General features: G+C 41.6%; 1 protein-coding gene across 2 annotated transcripts; it reads left to right on the top strand.

The window, feature by feature from the left end:
• Positions 1 to 264: 264 nt before the first annotated feature.
• FEM1C (fem-1 homolog C) lies at positions 265 to 15,221 on the top strand. 2 transcript variants are annotated; one of them, XM_054987407.1, is made up of 3 exons: positions 265 to 340; positions 1,511 to 2,230; positions 10,677 to 15,221. In XM_054987407.1, exons 2-3 carry the CDS (start codon positions 1,687 to 1,689, stop codon positions 11,984 to 11,986), a joined length of 1,854 nt encoding a protein of 617 aa, XP_054843382.1. In that variant the 5' UTR covers positions 265 to 340; positions 1,511 to 1,686; the 3' UTR covers positions 11,987 to 15,221. The 2 variants fall into 2 exon arrangements, with proteins under 2 accessions (XP_054843382.1, XP_054843381.1); XM_054987406.1 differs by lacking the exon at positions 265 to 340 and adding an exon at positions 348 to 562.
• Positions 15,222 to 26,492: the final 11,271 nt, after the last annotated feature.

Here is a 26,492-nt window from a genome sequence, read left to right as displayed (position 1 = left end):
AACTTCCCACCACCAGAGTCAGGCCCCTCTAGCGTCTACCCGCCTCCATTATGTGCGAGTTTCTCCCGCGTCGCGCTACTCGGCTTCCCCGACTTTCCTCCGCCCGGAATAGCGCCTCAGTAGCAGCAACAGCGCCGCCCCCGTATCAGCTCGGCAGGAGCCGCCCTCCTCTTCCCTTAGCCTCCTTCGTGCATGCGCTCTCAGCCGAACTTGTTCCCAACCGAGTCCCGCCTCCTTCTTCCTACTGCGCCTTAGGAAGCGATCGAGGCGGGCGGGCTGCACGTCCTGCATCCTCTTGAAACTGATGCGAGAGGAAAAGGGGGGAGAGTGGGGGAAGGAGGTGAGCAAGCAGGTTAGGTTGCGCTGGGTTCTGTGTTCGTTTGTGCGAGTGGGGGAGTGAGGAGACGGTGGAGAGTCCCTCTTTCTCTCCCTCGTTCTTTCTGGTGTGAGCGCCTGTCATGGAGGAGCTGCGTTGGGAACGGGGCGCGGCGGCGGCGGCGGCAGCGGCTTAATCGAGAGGCGGCGCGCTGGCAGCTCTGAGGAGAGGGAGCCGGCAGTGAAGGTAGTTGGTGTGTCTCCACTCTGGGCTGCAGAGACGCCACCCCCACCCCGGTCTCCGCTTTACTCTCCGGCGTCGCCAAGTCCGTCTGCCTTGCTGGGGTGTCGTGAGGGAACCGCGCTGCTGGTGGAGGCGCCGAGGAAATGCTCGATTAGGGGCCCTGGGAGCCGGCAAAGGCTGCTTAGGGCAGCAGTCGCGGGCGGTGGGGTGATGGGGTGTCCCGGCTGAGAATTTCTCCGCGCTCCCCTCCCTGCTCGTCCTGCTCTGTGCTTGGCTTGTATGCTTGGGTCATCGGAGTCTTCCCAGGGGAGACGTCAGGACACAGCGGGTGGAGAAGCAAAGGGCGTTCTTAGTGGCTCGATGCCCAGAATAGCTTTGCAGACGTGGAGGAATCGTGAAGCTGCTTAAGCTTCTTGGGTCGGTGGGGCGGGGGGAGAGGAATATACCGTGGAACCTTTTTGTGCAGAGAACGGAGGAAAGTCAACCCTTTAACACTTTGTCTGCTGGTAGCCAGCTTCATGCTTCCTTTTGAGTTCCATGATGCTGACATTTTGGGTTTAGATTAAATCCTAGCCATTGTACTAAATTTCATTACTTTAGTAGCTATCCAGTGGTGGCAACCCATTGACTGTCTAGGTTGGCTGAGATAGTTGAATCTTGGATGGCCTCCATCTGACACTGGATAAGCAGGCTCTGAAATTTGAGCTTGTTCAAAGGGTGACTGTGGAGTCACTTGCACCTTGGATCCTGGCAGGCAAACCTGGATCCAGTTTGTGAGCTCAAAAACCAACATTTTGTGGAGAGAAATGTTGGCTTCTAACTGTTTTCCCTTTTGGAGAGTTGATGTCATGCAAGACACAAACAGTGTAACCAAGAGCGTAGATTTTTTTGCGTGTTTAGTTTTGAATCAAAATAGAGAGCTCTTAACTTTTTCTGCTTTTTCTTTTCTAGGTTGTTGGCATAGCATATGGTTTTGAGAGATCAATGCTAAATCTTCATGCCGTACACAGAGGTAACACAGATCTTTCAAGGAGTGTATGCAGGGGCAATCTCCAGCTCTATAGTTCCAGCAATTTCATCGTCTGTGATTCTGAAGAACAAGTAAGGTTAAGAGAGGAAGAGAATAAATGGATCTTAAGACGGCAGTATTCAATGCAGCTCGTGATGGCAAGCTGCGGCTCCTCACCAAGTTGCTGGCAAATAAAACAAAAGAAGAGGTAGCCTTGCTCATGTCAGAAAAAACCAATGGTGCCACACCCCTTCTAATGGCAGCCCGTTATGGGCACCTTGACATGGTGGAATATCTGTTGGAGCATTGCAGTGCTTCTATAGAAATTGGTGGTTCAGTGAATTTTGATGGCGAGACTATTGAGGGTGCTCCACCGTTATGGGCAGCATCGGCAGCTGGTCATTTGAAGGTGGTCCAGTCTTTATTAAATCATGGCGCATCTGTCAACAATACCACTCTGACAAACTCAACACCTCTTAGAGCTGCCTGCTTTGATGGCCACCTGGAAATTGTAAAGTACCTTGTGGAGCACAAAGCTGACTTGGAAGTATCAAATCGTCATGGGCACACGTGCCTTATGATATCTTGTTACAAAGGGCACAAAGAAATTGCTCAGTATTTGCTTGAGAAAGGGGCTGATGTAAACAGAAAAAGTGTCAAAGGTGAGTTTTTAATACCTGTTTGCAACAGTGTTGAAATAGGTCTGATGACTACTTAAGAGCTCTATTCAGAATGTTCATCTGGTTTGACAGCTCAAAGGTTCAGTCCAAGAAGATTAAGTTTAACAGTGGGTTTTTCTAACATGTCTTTACTACTTAGAAACAAATTATTTGTATTCCAAAACAGCAATAGAGATGTACATTCTGGTTTCAGAGAGAGGTGTATGGAGTACAAACTAATACTATGACTATCGGTTGTGAATATTTTTAGGAGGTATATGGTGTATCTCTTCTCACTTGTAAAAGTTGGAAGCTAAAAAGCTTTTGGCCATTAAATGGCAAAACATTGTTAAGAATATTAGCTTAGAAAATACTACGCATTAAGAAGCCATCTTTTTCCTTTTTGTTCCCTAACACTTGTTTTTAATCAGATCATGAGTATTTTTCCTAATTTTAGTTAATGTACTTGTAGTATTAATTATGTGAGCAAGATACCATGGCAGTGTGCTCACAATAGATTCTTCTTTGTCCATTCTGTTATTGTGTATGCTATATTGCTACTACTGCTGTTTAGCAAGGTGTTCCTATGGCTATACTATAGAGATCCAGGACAAGACAGTATTTATGGATTATCCCTCCCCCCGCCTTCTCAACAGTATTACCCCATTTGCCTTACACTGAATCTTACCAAGTTCATCACCTAAATTTAATACTGTTTTCCCTCTGCTTTCATGCTTTCAACAGACCTGTGTGTTCTGTTTGGTCCTAGAGAGACATTAAGTCAATGATTAGTTTACATTTTCAATTAGAGGCTGCCATTCTGTCACCTTCTCAGAAGGCCAAAGATGCCTGCTCCATTTAGTAGTACTTTATTCAAAATTCCTACATTCTGTAAGGAGACCTATGATCAGGACATGAAATATCTGCCCACCTCTTAATATCCAGCCTCTTGAAGAGTCCTGGAAAACTCAAAAGTATTCACACTACTTGTTGTTTTGGTTGGTCTGAACAAAAGGTATGGTGTGCTGTGGCTGTAATTGCCTTGTTCTTTTGTTTAAGGTAAGAGCATGCCCATGTTTCTCTCACTTGCTTTTTGGTAGGTATGTCAGTTGCTTCAAACAGCTGTGTGATACTCCCCCTTCCCCACGGCCTGCCTCTGATCTGTATGCAGTTGATACCCTAAGTCTAAAAAGATTGGGCATAAAAATTCTGTTACTTATATCAGTAAGATTAAAGATCTAGTTGTAGCTGCATCGTGTCCATTATGAAATAAAGTATGATGTTTGTCAGAAGATTCTCTGTGTCAGAGAGTGCATGATGATACAGTGTAGTGATTAATACTGAGCTACAAATCAGGAACTCCACCATGAACTCACTAGGTGGATTCTCAGCTGCCCGTATGCAGTAGGATAATAGTGACCTACCTTGCGTTGCTTTTGTAAGGATAGCAGCAAGCTATGTGCTTTGAGATAATGTATTTGGTGGTGTTGGCCAGCTTGTTCTGGCTCTTGCTTTGTGAGTGGGTTGAATCCAGAACTGCTTTCCACTGACATAATGGCATTTCCATTGGCAGAGGGAGGATTGACTTTTGCCGCTTTCCCTCTCCCACTGCAGACCACCATATCACTGTGTGGGTCCTTTAACCCCCTAGAACTGCAGGGGCCTCAGTGGCATGCATCAGAACAAGGGAGGCAGGAAAGTCCTGTTCCATGAGCTTCATTTTGCTCGTGGTTCTTTGGATCCAACCTTTCCTGTCTCCACTCTGTTTCTGAATGACTCATAACTTAAACACAGTTCTACCCTTACAGCAATGCAAAAGGAATGCTATTTTTATAATGAGAAGAAGTCTACTGCTGTCACTGACATTTGGCAGCAGAACCTAACCTCCTCCTATTACGCTGTGTTAAATTCTCAGCATTGTTTTGATACATTCATTAAAAAGGACTGTGTCATGGTCAGGGAGTCTCCTCGGTAGCCAGGTGTTTATAGTTGTAGACCCACAAGTAGAGACCCATGGAAATTGGGATGTGTCCTTCCTCAGTCATAAACTGTGATATTAGTGGGTTTGGGGAGGAGTTCAGAGCAATTCATCTTAGGCATGTCTCCCCCCCCCCACTCCCCAGTTGGAATAGGCATATCTTATTTGTACTTCTTCAGTATTTGTCAGTTGATACTTTTTTCTCCTTCATTGTCTACTATATCTTCCCTGATAATTATACTGAAATTATTAGTAGAAATGATTCATGCCTTCTCCCCATATATTCAGTGGCTAATAGTGAATGTTTCTTGAGGTAGACTGTTTGTTGAATGGCAGTGCCAGTTTTGGTCTTTTAAGTAATTATTTGGTCTTAAACTTTCAAAACTACGCTGAAAGTAAATGTGTCAGAGCTTGGTAAATGCTTCAGTACAATGTTTGTGCAGAGTGGGGGAGATGGGAATCTCAGAAATTGCAGTTTCATCTTTAAAAGCTTTGTTTTACTGCCTTGAAAATACCATCTTTTTCATATTGAAGTCATTGTGGGTGCCTTTACATTTTTCTTTCAAAATACATTTATATATAAAATATGATATGTCTGTCTGTGAGCACATTTTGCAGTAATGCTTATATTCTGCTGATAACATTAGAGTGGAGGAGAGAGTGGTATTTATGTTTCTATGAGGAAGCTCTCTGACTTCTGAAGGTATGGCTAAAGCAGCTTCAGGTTACACAACAGTGTGCCTTTCTTTGTTAAAACTGTAACTTGTAGACGTTAGGGAAATTCACCATTCACTTTCGGAAAACCCTTTTTGCACAAACTTATGCACAAATCACTTCCTTCCTGATTAAGTTGTCCATGCTATGACAGTATTAAAAACAGCAGCATTTTCTGTCTGACATAAGCCTCTGATTCTTCTTCCCAAATACTTAGTTTGTGTTTTCAGGTAAAGGGAGGGGGGAGGGATGACTAAGTTTGCTTGGTATGGTGTTACTGGTGGTGGGCTTGATCCTGTGTTTTTAAATCTTGGGTTATTTGTTTTGTAAGGGGGACTTAAATTACTTTGCCTGTAGGTTCAGTTCTTGTTCAGTTCTTGGCATCTCCATTTAAAAGGATCGGGTAGTAGCATAAAATATAAAAACAAGATTACCTTGCCAATAGCAAACAAAAGGGAAGACAGCCTTCAAACCTTAGTTTCTGTCAGTAAAAGGCGGGGAGGGGACAGAGCCCTTTGAGGGAGAACTCTTTCCGGGGGAGGAGCTGTGGCTCAGTGGCAGAGCATCTGCTTGGCATGCAGAAGGTCCCAGGTTCAATCCCCAGCATCTCCAGTTAAAAATGTGGCAGTAGGTGATGTGAAACACCTCTGCTTGAGATCCTAGAGTGCTGCTGCCAATCCAAATAGACAGTGGTGACTTTGATGGCCCAGAGGACTGAATCAGTATAAGGCAGCTTCATTAGGACAGATTTGCTTTTATTATATTTATTACTGGCTTTTAATTTTTGCAATCTACCTTGAGTCGTGTGTGGGAAAGGTGGAATGTAAATAAAGTAAATAAATAGGAAAAGTACTTCTTCACACAATATATAATTAACTTGTTCCGCTGCCACAAGATATAGTGAAGCTGACTAGTGTAGGTGGTTTTAAAGAGGATTAAGAAATATTCATGGAGGACAGGCCTATTACTGAATATTAACTGTGATGACTTTTTTAAAAATTATAATAAATGTATAACTGTGATGACTTAATGGAGCCTCTGTGTTCAAAGATTGTATGCTTCTGAATACCTGTTGCTGGGAGCATCAGCAGGTGGAGGCTTTGGCATTTGTAATCCTGCTTGCAGCCTTTCTGAGGCCTTCAGTTGGCCACTGCATAAAATCAGATGCTGGGCTAAATGGATCAGTCTGAAACGGCAGAGCTCTTTTTATGTACTTAAACTTGAGTTGTATGATAGTCACATATATGTGAAGTCAGTGTAAATTTATTTATTTTATTTAAAACATTTATTAGCTGCCTTTCCACTAAAGGAGGTCAAGGTGATGTACAATGTAAAATGTAAACCACATAAACCATATCAAAAACCAGCTGTTAAATACAGAATTAAAAACACAGATACAATACATTAAAATATGAGAGAATTCAGATATCCTGGGCTTTAAAGGGTAGAGCTAGCACCTTGAATTTAACTTGGAAGTAGATTGGTAGCCTGTGCAGTTGCTGTAATATTAGGGTCACATGTTCCCAATAGCTGGTCCTGACCAGCAGTCTAGCTGCAGCTTCCAGACTCTCTTCAGTGGTAACCCCAATTAGAGTGCATTGCAATAGTCCAGTCATGATGTAATTAAGGCATGGATCAGTGTGGCTAGACATGACTGAACCAGGAATGAATGCAGCTGATGCACCAGCTAAAGCTGGGCAAAAGCACTCTGAGCCACCACAGCCACCAGACTTTCTAAGGTGATCACTGTGTCAAGCAGCACTCCTAAGCTGTGAACCTAACTTTTCAAGGGGAGTGTAACAGGGAAGAGTTCACATTGCTACTACCCCAGAGAACCTGCCTTGTCAGGATAAAGTTTTAGCTTCTTCACTGTCATCCAGCCCATTGCTGACTCCATGCACTGGTTCAGAACATCAACAGCATCCTTGGAATTAGATGGAAAAGAAAGGTAGAGTTCTGTTTTCATTCACATATTCATGACTCTGCAACCCAAACCTCCTGGTGATTTCTCCCAGTGGTTTCATGAAAATATTAAATAACATGAGGGATAAAATCCCCCATGCTAGTAAATGGATGCCAATAAATGCTCTGGTATTTTCAAATTTTCAGATTTTTTTTGCCATCAATTTCAGATTTCTGCTCCTTTTCCTTAAACTTTCCTGCCTCTGTGGTTTCATTCCAGCTTGCCTGCAATGGTCCTCCTATATCTGGGTCCAATGTGAGCATTTTTCTAGACATGCTGACTTCTTATTATCCTTGCAGAAACCAAAATGCTTGGAAATACTTTTTTTATTGAAAGCTTCCTTAGTAGTTTAAGCTTTCATGAACATTCTGCAACATTACAGCGCCTTTGCCAGTGGTAGCAAGATGACACAGATAGGGAAGGTCTTGGTTTTTTCCAATATACATCAGTACGGTTTCATAGCAAAATGGTTTTGAAACAGCCATGCACATGCAACTCATCTGCTAAGTAAAATGTATTGCTTGAATTGTTACCTTCACTGTTACCTGGGCTGTTTCCACATGTCTTACCTGCCTGCGGAACATTGCAGCACCTAATTTGCAGTTTCAGTGGACAAGCTTGGCATATCTATCTGTAACTAGATACACTTAAAAGTGAATGCTGATACACCTACCCATAAAGGGGAATGTACTTGCAATTAGGCTATTTGAAGTGTATCAAAAGCAGCATGCACTTTTATTAGGTAAACACCTCTGCCTGCCATTTCAGTTGTCTTATTATTGTTAAATATATTTGTGAGGATATTCCATAAACAGGGTATCTACCAAGGTGGGTGCCCTAGTCTCTGAGGTTAAGCGGTAGGTTAAAGTACTTCTCCACTAGAAGGTTTACTTGCAAGGAATTGTCTTGGCCTCCCTCTTTGACACAGCAGAGAGAGGCACTTACTTACAGGTGTTATGGTTATTATTTCTTTTGGTCTTTGTATATGCTGGCTAGAAATTTACATTGTGTATACCATAAAATTCAGCCCCACCATGTTTCTTTATGTGAAACATACTAGAGAAAGTGGGGACCTGCTAAGATTTGTGGGGGCATCTTATTTTCCCCTCCCCTGCCATGTCCTGTTTCCTTTCCTTGCCCCCCGTAGCCTCTCCCTTTTTCCTGCTTCCTTCTGTCTTTCTCACCCACCTTTGTCCGCCCCTCTGTCTTCACCTTTTCCTCCCCCCCCCCCGATATCTTCTCCCCTTTGACACAGTTGCATGGAACAAGTTGAGCGGAGCAAGGTGAGGGACCTGCAAGGATATACTTCACTTTCCCTTGTAGCTCCTCTTTCTCTCCTCCTGGCAGCCTCCATATGTTCACCTTTCCCTACATCCTTCTCTAAATCATACCCACTGAACAACTTACTTTTATCTGTCTCTCCATCTTCATCTATATATATATTTAATTTACTTCATTATATTCTGCCTTTTTTTACAATGGGGATCCAAAGCTGTTTACGTCATTCTTCTTGCCTCCATATTATTCTCACAACTCTGAGAGGTAGATTAGTCTGAGTGTGTGTAACTGAATCAAAGTCGCTCAGGGAGCTTCCACAGCAGAGTGGTGATTTGAACCTGGGTCTCCCATATCCTACTCCGAATCTCTAACCACTACACTATATTGGCTTGAAGTGGAGGGGTTGATGTTGAACAGTAGCAGTCAACCATGCTTGGGTGAGATTTCAGATTTTTCTGCAAACCTGGAACATGTAGGAAGATCTGGCTTTTCTGTTCATGGCTCCAATCTCCTGATTTAAGTATCCTCAGATCAGCGCCACTGGCTATTTGTATATAAGACAAGTGGGGACCTGCAATGACTTGCAGGCGGTATCTCATTTGCCTCTCCCCTTTTCTGTTTCCTTCTCTCCTTCCCACCCACTTTTGTCTGTCCCCATCTTCACTTCCACTCCCGCAGCCTCTCCTCTATGACCCAATTGCATGGTGCTGGCTGAGTCAGGCTCAGTTGCATGATGGGGAACCTGCAAGGAATTGCTGACGGTACTTTACTTTCCCGTCTATCCCTTCCCCACATTATTTCCCCTTTCCCTTCTCTGGTCAGCCTCCACGTGCTCACATTGCCCTACATCCTTCTTTCTTTCAAAGACACTAAATAACTTCTCTTTTACCTGCTCCCATCTTAATATATATTTATTAATTTGCTTCATTAACATACTACCTTTCTCCACAATGAGGACCCAAAGCAGCTTACATCATTTTCCTTGCCTCCTTATTATCCTCCCAACAACCCTGAGAGGTTAGGTTAGGCTGGGAGTATGTGACTGTATCAAAGTCATCCAGTGAACTTTGACAGCAGAGTGCTGATTACAACCTGAGTCTTCTACATCCTATTCTGTAAATAAACACTACACAAAACTGGCTTGTGTGTGTGTGTGTGGCCTGGGTGAATCATGCAAGTCATGTGGTATCAAGTTGTCTGGGGATTGCTTCTGGGCCTGGCCTTAATAACTCCTCCCACAAAGACCAAAACAGCCTTGGAAAGGGCCCTGACCTCTCTCCCTGCCTTTTACTGCCAGAAACCAAGCCATACTGTTATGGTTGCCTAGCAATAGCCACTGAGTGCATCTGATTCTTAAAGCTACAGGGACTCCTTTTATCATTTTGATTTTTTTTATCTCCCCATTTTTTTTTGTATTTCAGATTTTTCTGCAAACCTGAGATATTTTTCAGGCGTGTAGGAAGATCTGCCTTGACCATTCGTGGCTCCAGTCTTTGGATTTAAGCATCCACAGATCAAGACCACTTGGCTATTGCTATTAGTATATAAGATAAGGGGGAACTGTTCTACATGCTGGTATGATTCCCTGTGTTGAAGAGGATGGCTGTTTGCACTGTTGAGAACAGAACACTTTGGAGAATGTGTTCATCTTAGAGGAATCTGATTGTTGGTTGATAGAGGAAAATATGCTTAATCAGAGTGGAAAAGGAAAACATTTTTCTTAAAATGTAGTCCAGTATTTACCGCAATAAAATTAGCTGCCTCTACCATAGAAAATTTGCTTGCCTGCTTACCTGGGAGGGGGGGGGCTGGGATTATACATGCCTTTCTCAGAGACATGCCCTTTGAATAACACTTGCAGAGAGAAGTATCTTACACAGTTATCTTTGGCTCATGTGATTGTAGCTCAAATGTTGGCTGTGAGACAGGTAATCTGAATACGCCTGTAGAAAGGGCTTTCCCTTATCTGCTTCCCAAGCTTGTTTGCTCAGGCACCATAAATGCTTTGGAACATTGGTAAGTGTCTAGTTAATAATGGGCACCAACAAGTTTTACAGTAAGACCTCCAGCAAAACAGATGCAGTAGAAGGGCCTAGTGAACGGCTTGTCTCTCTTTGGGTTAGCAAATAGGGGTGGGGTAGGGCTAAGACTATTAATGCTTAATTGTTTTCTTCAAACACAACTATGAAAGTTATTCAAGTGCCTAATAAAGAATATTACCCTATGATGTGTTAATGTGTGGGGGAGGGACCATAGCTCAGTGGCAGAGCATCTGTTTGGCATGCAGAAGGTTTCAGGTTCAAACCTTGGCAACTCCAGTTAAAGGAACTGGTGATGCAGAAGACCTCTGCCTGAGACCCTGGAGAGCCACTCCCAGTCTGAGTAGACAGTTCTGACAGATAGACCGATGGTCTGATTCAGTATAAGGCAGCTTCACGTGTCCCTGTGATATATATAAAAATAACACTTTTGTCAAGCGTCTACCTACTTGATCACTGCTTTCTCTTTTCCCACAGGAAATACAGCATTGCATGACTGTGCAGAATCTGGTAGCTTGGAAATCATGAAGATGCTTCTCAAGTATTGTGCGAAGATGGAAAAAGATGGCTATGGAATGACTCCACTTCTTTCAGCTAGTGTTACAGGCCACACAAACATAGTTGACTTTTTGACCCAGCATGTTGAGACAAGTAAAGTGGAACGTATCAATGCACTGGAACTTCTAGGAGCCACATTTGTGGACAAAAAGAGAGATTTGCTTGGTGCTTTGAAATACTGGAAAAGAGCTATGGATATGAGGTACAGTGATAGGACTAATATCCTAAGCAAACCTGTACCTCAAACTTTAATAATGGCTTATGATTATGCCAAGGAGGTGAACAGTGCTGAAGAGTTGGAAAACCTTATTGCAGACCCTGATGAGATGAGAATGCAGGCATTGTTAATTAGAGAACGTATTCTTGGCCCTTCTCACCCAGATACATCCTACTATATTCGGTACAGAGGAGCTGTCTATGCAGATTCTGGCAACTTCAAACGATGCATCAACTTGTGGAAGTATGCTTTAGACATGCAGCAGAGCAATTTGGATCCACTGAGTCCCATGACTGCAAGCAGTCTTCTTTCATTTGCTGAACTTTTCTCCTTCATGTTACAGGACAGGGCAAAAGGCCTACTGGGCACAACTGTTACATTTGATGACCTTATGGGTATACTGTGCAAAAGTGTCCTCGAAATAGAGCGTGCCATCAAACAAACTCAGTGTCCACCTGACCAAATACAGCTCAACAAAGCCCTTTCCATTATTTTGCATCTAATTTGCTTGCTCGAAAAAGTTCCTTGTAGTCCTGAACAGGATCATTTTAAGAAACAGACTATATATAAATTTATTAAGCTACATCCTAGAGGAAAAAATAACTTTAGCCCACTCCACCTTGCTGTTGACAAGAATACCACATGTGTGGGACGCTACCCAGTTTGTAAATTTCCCTCATTGCAAGTCACTGCTATACTAGTGGAATGTGGTGCTGATGTAAATGCTAGAGATTCTGATGACAACAGTCCTTTACACATATCTGCACTGAATAACCATCCTGACATCATGAATCTTCTTATCAAGTCAGGTTCACATTTTGATGCCACAAACTTGCATAAACAAACTGCTATTGATTTGCTGGATGAGAAGGAAATGGCAAAGAACTTGATCCAACCTATCAATCATACTACACTGCAGTGTCTTGCTGCCCGTGTCATTGTAAATCATTGCATAGGTTACCAAGGGCACATCCCAGAAAAGCTTGAGAACTTTGTTTTGCTCCATAGATGATAGTCTGACATAGGCCCTTGGTACCATGGGAGCATGAGTTAATGACACCAATTGTTGCTTTCTCAAGCACTGTTGTGATATGCCAGCGATACACCATTCATTAAGCTTGGTTCATCCTGCTCATTGGCTAAGGCATTACTAGAATCAAATCGGCAGAACTGGTTACTCAGTATTTAAAACAAACATACCTTATAATATAATTTGTGGATTATTTAGAAATGTAATACTGTTTGAACTCACTAAAATTGTCTGCCAAAGGCTTGTCTATTCTGGTTTAGTTTGCCTATTGGTCGTTTGGGACTGAGTTGAATAATTTTTGTGGTGTTGTCTTACTCTTATTGGTGTGGATTTTATATAGTTGGAAAGTCATCTGTTTTGTTCTTGCTTGAGCATTTCTACTCTTCTTTTTCGAATGGGTTCATTGCTGAACTGTAAAAGTTGTATGGACTTGTTAACAGTTGCAATTACCATAAGTGCTTTTATCCTCTCTATGCACTGGCTTGAACATGACTGTTGTGTGTTGGCATATTTCTATGCAGCAGTTGGCCATTTTCAGCTCTGACCTGTTCCTTGCAATTTCTTAGAGCTTTGAAAATACCCCCTTTACAGCATGACAATTTTTGAAGATATCAGTCAGCTGTCAGAACTCTCACTTTTCACCCCTAGCTGTTTCTATAGTTGCTTTCTATTGATTTTTCTAAAGCTATGTGCTGAATTTGGGAGTAAAATGTGTTCTTGTTGGCAAACCCACTTTAAATTAAGTCTGAAAGTCTTTTTACTGTGTTTTGCAGTAAAGAAATTGCCATCTTTGACTCTGCATTAATGTCTTGCTTGAGCTGATTGTGTGACCAGGCATAGAAAGTTTCTTCAAATTTAACCTGAAACTTAATCATACAGTTCAGTGAGAACTAGATCAAACATAGTCTGAAATTACAACTCTACATTTTTAGCTACAAAATGAAACTAAAGCATGTTGGCATGATGCTTGTCAGTCCAGACCTAGCCATCTACTAGTATAACTATATGGTTGTAATCAGTAGTCTTCTGCAGGGGTTTTGGAAGTTCAAAAGTAGTATCCCCTTCATTTTAAAATAACTCTTATGAGTAATTTGCATGCATTTTATTCTCTAATACCTTTCAGCCATGTTAACGGAAGCATCAGAGGCCATGTTGAGGCTGTATACACCACTGAAAGCTATCTATTTTTATAATACTTGCACAACAGCTTAGCTATTGCAACAGAAAGGGCTTTTTAGACTTGATAAGGAAACCATAAGTGAAGACTACAAATGAGATTAAGATTCAGGTAATTAACATAATTCAGCACTTTATTGTTGATTCATAATGAAACTTATTATGGCATATTAGACCTGCAAATGTCTTAAAATAAAATGGTTCTCAAGAAAAAAGCTGATTTTTTTTTCCTTGAGTGGAGTACAGTGTACATAACAATTTTACAGCCTTGCATTTGGTGTGGTTTGCTGTGACTATTGTGATTGATGATCGTACCTAATACTTTTTCAGTGCAGAAACACAACACACAGATTACTATGAACTTGTGATAGCTGATAGTGAAGAATTTCACAGTCAGATCAGTCCATCAAGGCTCACTTGAACTGTAATTTTTTTTAAAAAATTAGATCAATATTGCCTTCAATGGATGGTTTCAATTTTGTATGCAATTCTTCATAGTTCACACAACCGAATAGTTACATGTTGGCTTGTTTCACTGTTGTCTTACTTATTGTCTTTGTGGTTGACACAAATGGAAGTGGATTCATCACCCTGCGAAAGGGATAAGAAACTTTTTGAAAGAGTCAACCAAAAATCCAGGTGCACTGTTATTTGTTGTATTACTTTCAACTTTGGCAAGTAAGATATAAAAGCTTACTTTGTGCATTTGTGGATCAGTTTTATGAAAAGCAAAGTGTGTGGGTTCTTCACTAGTGTGCAACAAAACAGTTATTTTAGCTGATTAATTCTACACTCGTAACACATTACTATTTAAGAGTTAAAATCCATGCAATTTGACAAAAAGTTCTCATTCTTTTCCATTAATTACCTGTCCATTGCAGAAATTATATTTTTATATTGGAGAGCCAAAACACAACCTGTTTGAGGCCAAATATAGGAAACAAGAGGAACAGTGACATAGTAGAACATTATGCGCTCTCAAATTGTATTATTTTATTCCTGTAACAGTAGCAATAAGCATTTGTGATGGGGATACTTTTATGGCTCTTTGATTTCATATAGTTTGGAAATATGTGCTTTTGATGGTCAGAATTGTGTTTTGTACAGTTTTTAAGTAACAGTGAATAGTGGATAAAAGTTCTTTTATATTTCCTTTTTCACCTTGATATCACCACCACCAACACCGCTACAGTTTCCTGTCATACTTCAGTTTCAGGTCTTGAAGCTGCTTTACAGACTTCACATATTTTCAGACCCATGCAAAGTTCTTTGAGGAGGAGCCACTTTCACCATTGGATATATTTCAAAAGTAGGATACAGTCTAGTTTCAAGGGTAAGTTGGAGTGTACCCAGCAGCTCCCTCTGTATGCCAAAAAGTGGCTTCCCAATAGCTTTTATCCACAGTTTGGAACTGAGTTGAGAGATTATTGCTGTCCCTTTACTTCTGGATGCTATTACTTAGTAGAATGTGTTTGTAAGGAATTGCAGTCACATGGTTAGCTGTATGCATTGTGCTCATGTTGAGGACTTTTTAGAATATTTTTGACTGATCCCTTCCACTTCTTCCTTCATCATATTTTCCCTAAATCATCTTATTAAACTTGGAATATTTAATTTGAGAACAATGCATATATTTGGAGAAATGCAGAAATGTGTGGGTATCAGACTTAGGTTTCAGGATGAACCTTAGCATAATTCATCGCTTTATTTTTCCCATTTGTTTATGAATTTTTGCTTCTATTGGCAGTAGCACAACAGCATCTTTGTTTCATTAGCTCAGCTCCCCTGCTAGTGAGTGCTTTAAATAGTACCCTCTTTGAATGTTACACCGAGCAATTAAAAAGGGAAACAGGACCATAAATGCAATCTTATTTAGCATTAGCTAAACATATTTTACAATGTCAGTGTGGATTTATTTTACATCTTTTTTCAGTGAAACACCTGAAATGGGTCTTGCATTATTTGCTGATAAAGACGTTGAAGTGGCTAATCTTCCTTTAGCAGAATCAACTGGTCAGTGACTCTGGCAAACTGTATGATATTGCAGGCAACTCCATGTTGGGATTATTTTGAAAAGGATTGGCAATAAAACTGCCAATATTGTAATATCCCTGTATAGATCTATGTTATGGTCTAATTTGGAATTTTGTGTGCAGTTCTGGTCACTATTATCTCAAAAAGGACAAACACTGGGATAAATACAGATGAGGACAACCAATATGATTAAAACATTGAAGCACCTTTTCTATGAAGAAAGGCTAATGGGTGTGGGACTTTTCAGTTTATAAAAAAGAGGGAGTGGGACATGATAGAGGTTTATAAAATTATACATGGGGCATACAGTGGATAGAGAGCACTTTTCTCTCCCTCTCTCTCTCTCTCTCTCTCTCTCTTTCTCCAAACATATTGTTGGAGGCATCCAGCAATTCAGGATGGACAAAAGGAAGTACTTCTCTACTCAATCAGTGATTAAAATGTAGAATTCACTGCTATAGGATACGATGATGGCCACAAGCATAGATGGCTTTAAAAGGGGATTACACAAATTCAGGAGGGAGAGTCCATCAGTGGCTACTAGCTATGGTGACTATAGGGAACCTCCACATTCAGAAGCAGTAAGCCTATGAACACCATTGCTAAGAAGCAACATCAGTGGGATGGTTTTGGTCTCTATGTCCTGTTGGTCCACTAAAATAACTGGTTGGCCACTGTGAGACAAGATAAATGGGCCACTGGTCCAATGCACCGAGGTGGCTATTACGTTCTAATGCTTGACCCAGCAGTTTGAAAAATCCTGGGAAACTTGGCTTTCATTGTGTTGAAATCCTGAGATTTGTAGACCCCGTGGGAATTTTTTAGATGTTTATCCCATAGCACAACTGCCAACCCCACCATAGAGCTCCTTGTGTAGTCCTGTTTTTATAGATTTACTCCTTTTCCCTGACACTTTTCTCCAGTGCCTGTGTTAGAAGTCAGAACCCTCTCATGCTAAGAGGACAGTTTATGGATGTAATATCATAAACCCCTTCCTCATATACCATGAGAACAAGGCACTATCTGGCCCAAGGTAGATGCCAGCTGGACAGGAACATGGAAAACTACCAGAACGTGACTCATAAGTGGCTGATTGACTGATGGCCCTTCCATGCCCTGGAGAGATGCGTAACTTAGAACAATATGCTTTACCAAGAAGAACTTGGGACTTACCTTGTCCACACCCAGCTTCACTTCTCCACAACCATTTACCTTGATTAAGCAACTTTAGTTCCTGGGGTTAGCGCCTGTTGGAAGAACAGCTCTGTGCATCCGCTGCGGTGACAGACTTGTTAGGGTTTACTATGGAGCAAGGTATCCCTCCCTTCCAAAAAACTTGGCATTTAAATTTGAGCCAGGTAGCTCAGTTCGGTTCCTCACCCTCTTTCCCCTGCTGCTTGGCAAACCCCAACAGAGTGACAGCTGTAAATTCCAGAGAGTTCATTTTCCCTCTTGTCACTCTACTGGATAGTGGAGCCACATTAAGGATTAGGGCTAGATCCTTCCCATCCCTGAGCTGGTGTCCCTGTTTTAGGTCCATAGTTAGGGGTTAATTAACTCTGGTGCACGGACCCATTAAGGGCTGTTCAGAGTTGAATGACCATGCAGTGAGAGTAGGAATTCCTTAGCCAGGAGCAAAGGGAGGAAGTTAGGGAAACTGCATTGGTCTACCACTGAATCCAGGGCAATTGCAGATCAACTGGAACTTCTCTCCCAAGAGACTGGGATTTCCTGGATGGTGGACATTTCACAGATGTACCCCACTGCAACAGGAACAGAACTCACCCAGCTTGCTATGATACTTTAAAGAGGCCTGTTTATGCTGGTTTAAATGCTCAGCCTAGAATGGCTCTAGGCCCTATAGATCCCATAGCCATAGCGTGGAATGATCTGGCAGAGATAATTAAATAAGTAGATTTTTTTAGGGAGACGATCCTTAAAGCCCAAGACAAATATTCTAGGAAGACCTACCATGAGCCTGTACAAAGTGTAACCTATGCCAACCACGCTCCCCGTTCCTGCCACAGACTTGAAGTTCATTACCCAGCTAATAGCCTTAATCACTTCCCCCCCACCTCTCAATGGAGGAGGAAACCAGGGCTTTAACCATAGCAGCCATTCAAATGATAGGAATGGAAACCGTAGGTGGCAGAAAAAATCTGATTGCTTCCACCACTCAGACAGGATAGTTCCAACAGACAGGATAGAGAAAAGAAGCCTTAAACTCAGCAAAATGACACAGATTTTAACCAGATATTAGGAAGTTTTTATGGGAAGAATTAAGACAAACAGGCATAGATATGAGCCCATTTGAAGCCCAAATTGGCCTGCTGCAAAGTGCCTGTGCGCTCCTGTACCTGTGCAATGATATTGCCAGAAGTGATGTCATTGCCCAGGTGCAGGAGCATGCATGCAAGGCACACCAAGGAGGTGAGTACCAGGTACCCACCCTCCAGCTGGGAGACTAAGTGGACGTGGCAACCCTAGATAGGGCACCTCTTCAGTGTAGTATACTGTTCGCTTCTTTCCAGGACACTTCTCTGTTCCATAGGAGTGGAATGAAATAACTTTGAGCCTTTTTCTTGGACTTCATGATGGTAGATACTGTTCAGCCAGGTAGTAAGGGATTTCTGGATTGATCAGTTAGAACAGCTTCAAACCAACATGTAGAAAGCCTGTTTATATTGAAGATAAAAGGTTGAATTTATAAGCAAAGGCAAATATGGGGTTTATCAAAAGCAGATGAAATGCATTACGTGGTGCTTTGCATTGGTTGCATGCAAGCATGCTACTAGTGATCAGAGTGCTATATTGTTCTATGCTTCTAATTTCCCCAAGCAGTAGGAAATCCCAGGGCAATTTTACATAGGCAAAGGTGTTGGAGACTTGTAGGGATTTTCAGTATTTAGTTACAAATGCATGAGTTGAGCAGTGGGAAAGAAGCAGGCATTCAAACAGACCTTCATGGTCCTGGAGCATCATCAGTTGTCCATCTACCCTCGCCCCCACTTGCAACACTCACAGTTTCCCAAGCCTGCTTCCTACCAGACATTTCTAAAGTTGTTTATTGGCCCAAATCCAAACTTGCCTCTTTTCTTCAGCCTTTCGGTTATATCCAAGCCGGTTTTAGATAGACAAGTAGGTGGGAAATGCCATCAAGTTAGAATCCATTGTTAATTGCCAACCGATGGTAAAGATAAAGGAAGATCTGACTTAACAGGGACTCCCCTAACATATTGGATACTAAATTCAAGAGCTTCAGATGACTCATTCAGTGCTGAGACAGTGATCGTAATCTGCCAGTATGTGTACGATTAGGCCTGGACACTTGATAAAAATTACTCTTAAACATGTTGGCATTTCAGCTGTTTGCACATTTTCATCTTTCTAGCTTCAATGGACTATGTGAAGTTTTCAGATATAGAACATGGCAAAAAATCTTTATACTACTTCATGTATTCTTTGTCAAACTATCTTAATAGTTAAACTTCTGTACACTTAATTTTTTTTAAAAAGCCTGCAGCATACATAGGTTTTAAATCTCTTGCTGTCCAATAATGTGATACTTCAAAATTGTGAGTGTGACTGTATAATATAATGTGGGTGTATGACCTGGAAAAGCAAATGTTGCGGTAGTGTGCTACCAAGCTGAAAATAACAGCAATTCCTTCTGAGAACCTTCAGTTCATCTTGTGTTGGCTGAAGAAATCCGCTGATAATGACACAACCGATGATGGCATCATTTGGGGAAACAATGGCAAAACCTGCTGTAATATGTTGATTTCCCAAGTTTAGTGGCTAATTAAGATTCCATTAACTATTATCCATCCTGCCAAGTGAATTCCTAAAGTGGCAGCTGAGGAATAGTATTTTGATACCTCTGGGACTACTTTATTAATGACATGGGTCCCTCCAGTTTGAGTTCTGTTAGTAAGACTGATTATTGTCCAGCAATAATTTTTGCAAAGATTGTGTTCTTCTAGGATGCAGTAGTCTGTTTGAATGTGAAACAGAATCCTGCATAATTCCTCTAAAATGTAATAGAATAATAAAATGGGCCATTTAATAGAATAAATCTGTAACAAATCAGGAACTTTAGATAAAATCTCCCTAGTTCTACAAACTAGCATTTGAGTCCCAAAGTCTATCTTGCTGAAGTTAAATAGGTCAGTGTTTAGATAGGAAACCACCTAGGAATCCTATGTAACTGAATTCTAAGATGGAAGAAAACTATGGAATAAATTTATAGCAATGTCTTCCATAGCTGGAAAAGAACTGTTCAACTTAACAGCTGTTGAACTAGTGATGGTTTGAATGCTTACGGGGGTGAGATTCTGTCTGCAGTTAATAGTGGGTTTGACCCAATGTTTAGCAAGACCGTTAACCAATTGTTGAAGTTGTCTCCCATGTTAAGACTGAAGCTATGAATGTACTTCAACAAGGCAGTACTACAGTTGCTCTTGTACAGCTTTTGTTGGCTACAGGGACATTCAGCTGGAGATAGGAGCCAGCCCCAGATGTCTCAGCAGTGCAGGTAAACAACTTGTGCCTTTGCTTTCCTTGTTCTTCTTGCCGGGCTGGAGGCACCATGTAAGAGGGGGACCCAACCACTAGCAGCTACATGTTTAAAGATGGTGCCTTTGCTGCCTGCCTCTCCTGGGCTAGTCCACATGAGCAGCTATTATTATTACCATAGAGCATTTGGACTACACTAAAAATGATATGTTGATTATCCTCAAACTTAATACAGTGTTGAAATAGCTATGTGTCTCCTTGCTTGTTCAAAGGATGAGTGACTCACTAAGATGCTTCGCTTTCATATTCTGCAATTAATTATTTGTCTGTACCAATCTTGTTTCTTCCCAATTTTTCCTGATCTGTTTGAGATCTCCCTGGCTGCTTCTCAAGTTGTTTCATATAGGCAAGCTTTGCAGTCAGATCTCATCATTTGCTTCTGCAGACTTGCATTTGAGAATTCACTTTGAAATCCTGATTCCCAGGATTGTCCCAAATCTGTGTTACTTGCTAATAACTGGGAAGGAACACGAGAATCCATTATAGCTTTTGAGTCTTCAGTCCAGAGCATCTCTCCCTTCAGGTCTGGAGCCCTTTGGCTTCAGGTTTATGAAATGTAGTGCAGCGTGAGTGTTGTATATCAGATCAGCCTTGTTCCTAAACATGTATATGGATCTTTCACTGCGGGGTTCACTGTGGGCTTATCCTGTATGAAGGCTAGCTGCTGCTTGCTCCCTTCAAGCTGTTTCAGGCACACTCCCAACCCCTAGCCTGTGTATTGTTTGTTGGGGCTTGGGCTGGTGATCCTGCCACTACAACCCATGTTCTGGGGCACTGATTCCTCACAGACCTTCTCATATAGCTGTGTGTGTTGCTTTTGCACAAACTCCTGCTACCCTTTCTGTTTTGTTCCTGACAAATGAAGTTCCATTTTAGGGACATTCTATATTTCAGTATGAACATAGTTGAACTCATCAGTCTTGCATGTAGGAAAGTAGTAAAATTTGACACAAACCCATATGCAAGGGCAGCTGCATGAAGCTGCCTTATACTGAATGAGGCCATTGGGCTGCCAAGATCAGTATTGTCTACTTTGACTGGCAGCAGCTCTCCAGGGTGGAGGTCCTTCTGATTCTGTTTCGCTGAAGATGTTGGGAACTGCATGCCTAGCCAATGCTGTACCACTGAGCCCTCCCCTAAGGAGTCACATCTGGAAAAGATGCTTTAACTGTAATATTTGTAATTCATAACCGAGCAGCTTATTCAAGATGACTAGGCCATCTGGCCATTCATTGAAATGTGATTTGAGTAACCATAATGTGGTATGAGTCATAGACAATTGTATACATGTTATATGACTTCCTAGTAAATGTAAAGCAGTAGCTAACTAGAAGGATAATATGGTGTCTGTCATTTCAGGACAGAGATGTCAGACATTCAAACAACAGGTGCCTGAAAAACAGATCCTTCGAGAAAAGACTACGCCCGAAATAATCAAGTGACCACATTTGTTTTGATTACTGGTTGCCAAGTTACCTGCATTGTAACTCTGACATGAGAATGTACAGTCACAGAAATAGTTTAGGTGTAATGCCATTTCTGTGTGAAGTCAAATGGCTTGTCTGTCTTTCCTGACGGGGTCGTGAACATGAGTGTCAGAGTATGAAATAGCAGCTACCTAACCAATTTGGAAATCCCTTTTGTTATGGATTTCAGAGGAAAAGCTTTGGCACCATTACTTTTTCTTCTGAGGCAAGCAAAATATATTGTGACATTTTCCCCAGTTTATTCAGTTCTTCCTGCTGTTTTACTTACAGTGAATGCTTTAGTCTCTGGTTCTCTTGCATTTGGAAGCATCCTGGGCCACCATCTGAGGTGTGCCTGTTCCTTCCATACTTCACTGAGGGCCAAAGTGATATATAGTGTTACAGTGTCATACTGGGACCTGGGAGACCCCTTTTCAGATCCTTAGTTTGCCATGGAAACTTGCTGGGTGACCTTGTGACAGTCACATACTCTCAGCCTAACATACCTCACAAGGTGGTTGTGAGGATGAAAGAGAGGAGAGGAGAATGATGTAAGCTGCTTTGGGTCCCCACTGGGGAGAAAGGTGGGGTATAAATGAAGTAAATAAATAAATACATGCCCATCCTAATGATTTGACAGGAAGGTGCAACCCTTGTGTGGTATCAACATTAGGCAACAGCGTTCTTGGCTGTTTTTTAAACTGATCTTTTATACTAATAACGTGTACATCTTTCTTCAGCCATTTGGAAACCACTCTGCATTATGCCCAGGCAAGTAGCTGGCTCTTGCCAAACTATCAAGGATTAGCTGACATGAACCTATGTGCGTCTTGCTGCTTATATACATGTGGCTTTCTCGCCTATCTACTACAGAATGTTCAGGTAGCCAGGTAAGGCTTTGTGATGACTGAAATCTTTGGTGAATATGAAGCAAATTGTGAACTACTAGTCAAAAGACCATATGTTCAGGAAATACGATTCCACCAGCATACAAAATTGATACAATTATGGTCATTTGGCTATGACAAAGGTCAGAGGTTAATCAGATGTGGTTACTTGGTTTTTCTCCCTCATTTAACTATAATTAATTCAAGCATGGATCATGTTGCTGTCCTTTCTGTAGGAGTAGGTCCACTTGAAACCAGCCATACACTTCTGTGGATAAGTGGAAACTGAGCAGTTGGAAAAAGTGTGGGGCTGTAATCATGGAAGTCATTTGCAACTCTGAACTGTACAGATACAGCTGGTAACCTTTTCCACAGCAAGATTTCCATGCTTTTAACATTCATAGCAAACGGAAATTCAGCAGGTAAAAGTTTTACTTGCAGACAGGTGCAATAATGGGGGAAACCACTTTGTTGGCAGGGGTAGTAGGCCACGTAAAGGCACAGCAGTGTTATAAAGAAAAAGCTGGCAACCCTAACGTAACATACATAACATAATCCTAACATACATAAACCCTGGCTTACATTGATGTTTCTCTATGCTCATGTTTTCCAGTGCAAATGCAGGCTGACTTATAGCTATAGATGGATCTGGTCATTTTAGATTGATGTTAAACTAAACTGAAGAATTTGAGTCCAGTGGCACCTTAGAGACCATAAGATTTTCATCATATAAGCTTTCAAGAGTCAAAGCTCCCTTCTTCAGATATTAAACTAAACTGTTTCACATTTCTGTCTTTTGTGCGTAGCCAAAATGAGTTGGAATCACAAGTTCTTCTTGTCGTCACCAATGTCGTCATTTGTGGCATCACAGCACCAGCCCTTTCTTCCCTTTTTTTGCACATATGCTGAATCGATGCATCACTGGAGTGCTGGATCAACCTATTTCCTGGATTTCAGCCTCTCCACCACTTTCCACCACTCTATCTCTCCCTTTGTTGATCCTGATTTGCTGATTTGCCTGTGCTTCTCTTTTTCTGTTTAAGGAACTTCACATGTGATTGGCTGTGAGAATCGCCTATTGGCCAGCCTTAAAGTGGAAACAATAGAGGAAGAGAGGGGAACATTTAAGCATGTGCTTGGATCACTCGCGCGAACAAGGAAATGTTCTTTCCCAGAAACAAAGAGAAATAATATTTTTAAAAAGGAATTTTATTTTGAAGTGATCATCTCATCAGAGCATTGCTGGCAAAGTTCCATTCCTGCCTCCTTCTCTGTTGCCCCCAAGCATCTGTTTCTCTACCATGGGATAAAAAGAGAATCTAAAACTTGATTATTAAAATCTTTATTTCTGAAACCTAGATATTTAGTCTCCTATACAATTTCCTACCTGTGCCAAAGCAAAAAGAATAAAACGGGAACTTCCCTCTGCATGCTTTCAAACCAGTGACTCGATCCTGCACTGGACTTTTAAAAAAAAAATTTTTAAGAGGAAAGAGGGGAATGAGGAAGAATGGGAATGAGGGGAGAGGAGGGGAGGGGGAGTGGCTGGATAGATGAGAGTAGCCAATCACAATGCAGTGAGCGGCAGGGGGTGGAGGGGAAGAGGGTAGAACACCAAAAAAAATGGAATAAAGAGTATACAGAGGAAACAGCCAACCACAAAGTGTTTTGTTTTTAAGTCAGGGTATAAGTGCTCCCAGGAAAGTTGTGGAAAAGCCACATAGTGGCCAGAATGACTACTCGTGGTAGCAAATCGGGGTGCAGATAGTCACAGAAAAGAAAGCTGCAGTATGAGAACTGAACCTGCGAAATTGGCCAGTGCAGAAGGGTTTTGTGTTTGAAGACTGTATAAATACAACATTTTGAAGTGTATTATGCACTTGTATTTCTCCTTTTAAATCAGAACCATCTCAGATCATCATGAGCAGTACTGAAAAATATTATACATTGGATTTTCTTCCCAAAGTGTCAGCAACAGAATCTAAAAAGCTTAATGAATGCTAGGAGGTGATTTTCTAAAGCCCAACCCCAATAATAATCCATAGGAATGCATCAAAAGTCCAGAAGCTTTAAAGACAATGAAGAAAATATGCTAAATACAGTGAAGTTCTTCGGGAATGTGGGAGATTTCGGCAACAGATTTCAGGCTTGTTCTAGTACTTCCCCAGAGAAGTTAATGAAATATCTCCTCCATAACTAATTGGCATCAATTCTGAAAGCCAGTGTGTTAAATGAAGATACTGGATTAAAAGAGAAGTGAAGGACAGAGAAGCTGATACTACACTTCCAATGCATGTTTATAATTCCGTAAATGAATACAGAAGCAAAGATCAATTAATGCAGAGTACAAGGGTGTGATCTTTTATACAGCAAAGCAGTTATAAGTAGTTAATACTGAAAATTGTATATCTTCTGAATAATCAAACATGGTTGGTGTGTGTATGTGAAAAACAGGCCATTCTAAATGCAAGTTTATCCATTTTCTGGTATGTGAAAAATAGTCCCTTTACACATTATGGAGTACACTGATTGGATGCAGAATCTCCACCCTTCCTGTGGAAAAGGTTCTTCTCAAGTCCTGTGTACATCCTTCCCAAATCAGATTGCAACTGTGGCACGCACACAGAAGGGACTTCAGACTCCCTGTTTTTGCAGCATCTTTCTGAGCTGTGTAATTTTCCTGGGGTGCACTATTTGGCCTGTTGGGGAACCTACATGTGCACTCATGGGTTTATCCTACAAGCCAAATAACAGCTCCCTCCCCAGGACCATTTCAGGAGCATGCTGTAGTACAGAAAACTTTATCCTTTGCCACAGTTATTATCTGAATTGGGCAATGTGTGCATGGGAATTGAGGAGAACCTGCCAAGTCATAGAATCATAGGGTTGGAAGATACCTCTAGGATCATCTAGTCCAACCCCCTGCAAAATGCAGGAAATTCCCAAATACACCCCCCCCCCCCCTACAGTGACCCTTACTCTATGCCCAGAATATGGCAAAACACCATCAGAATCCCTAGCCAAACTGACCTGGGAAAAATTGCTACCTGACCCCAAGATTGCGATTGTCCTTACCCTGGGCTTGTAAGAAAGGGCCATGAGAACTAAGCGCTGATGTAACTCTTCCTGTCCTCCCTCTCATGATCTGCCTAGGTTCACAGAATCAGCATTGCTGTTAGATGGCCATCTAGCCTCTGCTTAGAAACCTCCAAAGAAGGAGAAGCCACCACCTCCCGAGGAAGCTTATTCCACCGATGGACCACACTTAACTGTCAGGAAGTTCTTCCTAATGTTTAGCCGAAAACTCTTTTGATTTAATTTCAACCTGTTGGTTCTGGTTCGACCTTCTGGAGCAGCAGAAAACAACTCTGTGCTATCCTCTGTAGGACAGCCCTTCAGGTACTTGAAGATGGTTATCGTATCACCTCTCAGTCATCTCCTCTCCAAGCTAAACATACCGAGCTTCTTCAACCTTTCCTCATAGGACTTGGTCTCAAAACCCTTCATGTGTGACTGTTACACAAGGGGGTACTCCATACTGTGTGAAAAGGCCTTTATTCTGAGATTTCTTTATGCAATCAAGTTTAGGTCCTTTGATTCGTTTAGAGCAAATGACCTGTGTCCCACTGCATGTGTTCAGTTGGTTTGCAAACTGAGTAACCATGTAAGTTCTGTCTTTGTCCAAACATGTTAGTAACAACTACAGCACTGTTTATACAAAACATGACACAAGGAAGGAGAAGACAAGGTTAGAGTGTGCTGAGGTTCTTGAAGGAAGAATTTAGAGGAAATGCATGCCTATATTCAAGAAAAAATTATGGTCAAATCCACATTCACCCATTACCCGCATGTTTATCGGATATCTTCCGTTTGCCTCCAATCCACGATTTTTTCCTCTTCGTTCACATTCCTGCTTCCAATCCATCTTTCTCACGTGTCCCTCCGGTCACACGGCCGCTCGAAAACCGCTTTTTGGGGCGGGACCTTTTTTTCTCGCCCATTTTTTAAAAAATTTTTGAGCGCACTTTTCCGTTATTTCGATCTTGCCTTATAAAGAAACATCATTGAAGATAATGATGCCTCTCTTTCCCCCACTGACAGCACTGATGGCTCTCTCCCATTTCTTTTTTGGAAATTTGGAAGCATGTGGGAAGCTTTCGTGGGCATTTCCTATGCAGGACAGTTCAGTGCCTGAATTTTACTGAAGTTTCACTTCCTTGGAGTATCATTATTTCGATATTTTGTAATTTCGATATTACAGTAATATAAAATAAAAAAAATAAACAGTTAAAGGAAGTTTCGCGAGTCCGTTCTGAGAATGGATTCACCCCAAAATGATTTTTCAAACTA

The sequence above is a fragment of the Eublepharis macularius genome, chromosome 8 (genome assembly GCF_028583425.1).
Source record: "Eublepharis macularius isolate TG4126 chromosome 8, MPM_Emac_v1.0, whole genome shotgun sequence".
In the NCBI taxonomy this organism is placed as follows: Eukaryota; Metazoa; Chordata; class Lepidosauria; order Squamata; family Eublepharidae; genus Eublepharis; species Eublepharis macularius.
The sequence above is the reverse complement of the archived record's forward strand: the minus strand, read 5'-3'. Positions and strand labels throughout refer to the sequence as shown.

Excerpts from the sequence above, each read along its gene's own strand:
- FEM1C (XM_054987407.1), top strand. The coding sequence starts at position 1,687 with ATGGATCTTAAGACGGCAGTATTCAATGCAGCTCGTGATGGCAAGCTG. Across the intron at positions 2,231-10,676 it reads AAACAGAAAAAGTGTCAAAG|GAAATACAGCATTGCATGAC; the intron begins GTGAGTTTTTAA and ends CTTTTCCCACAG.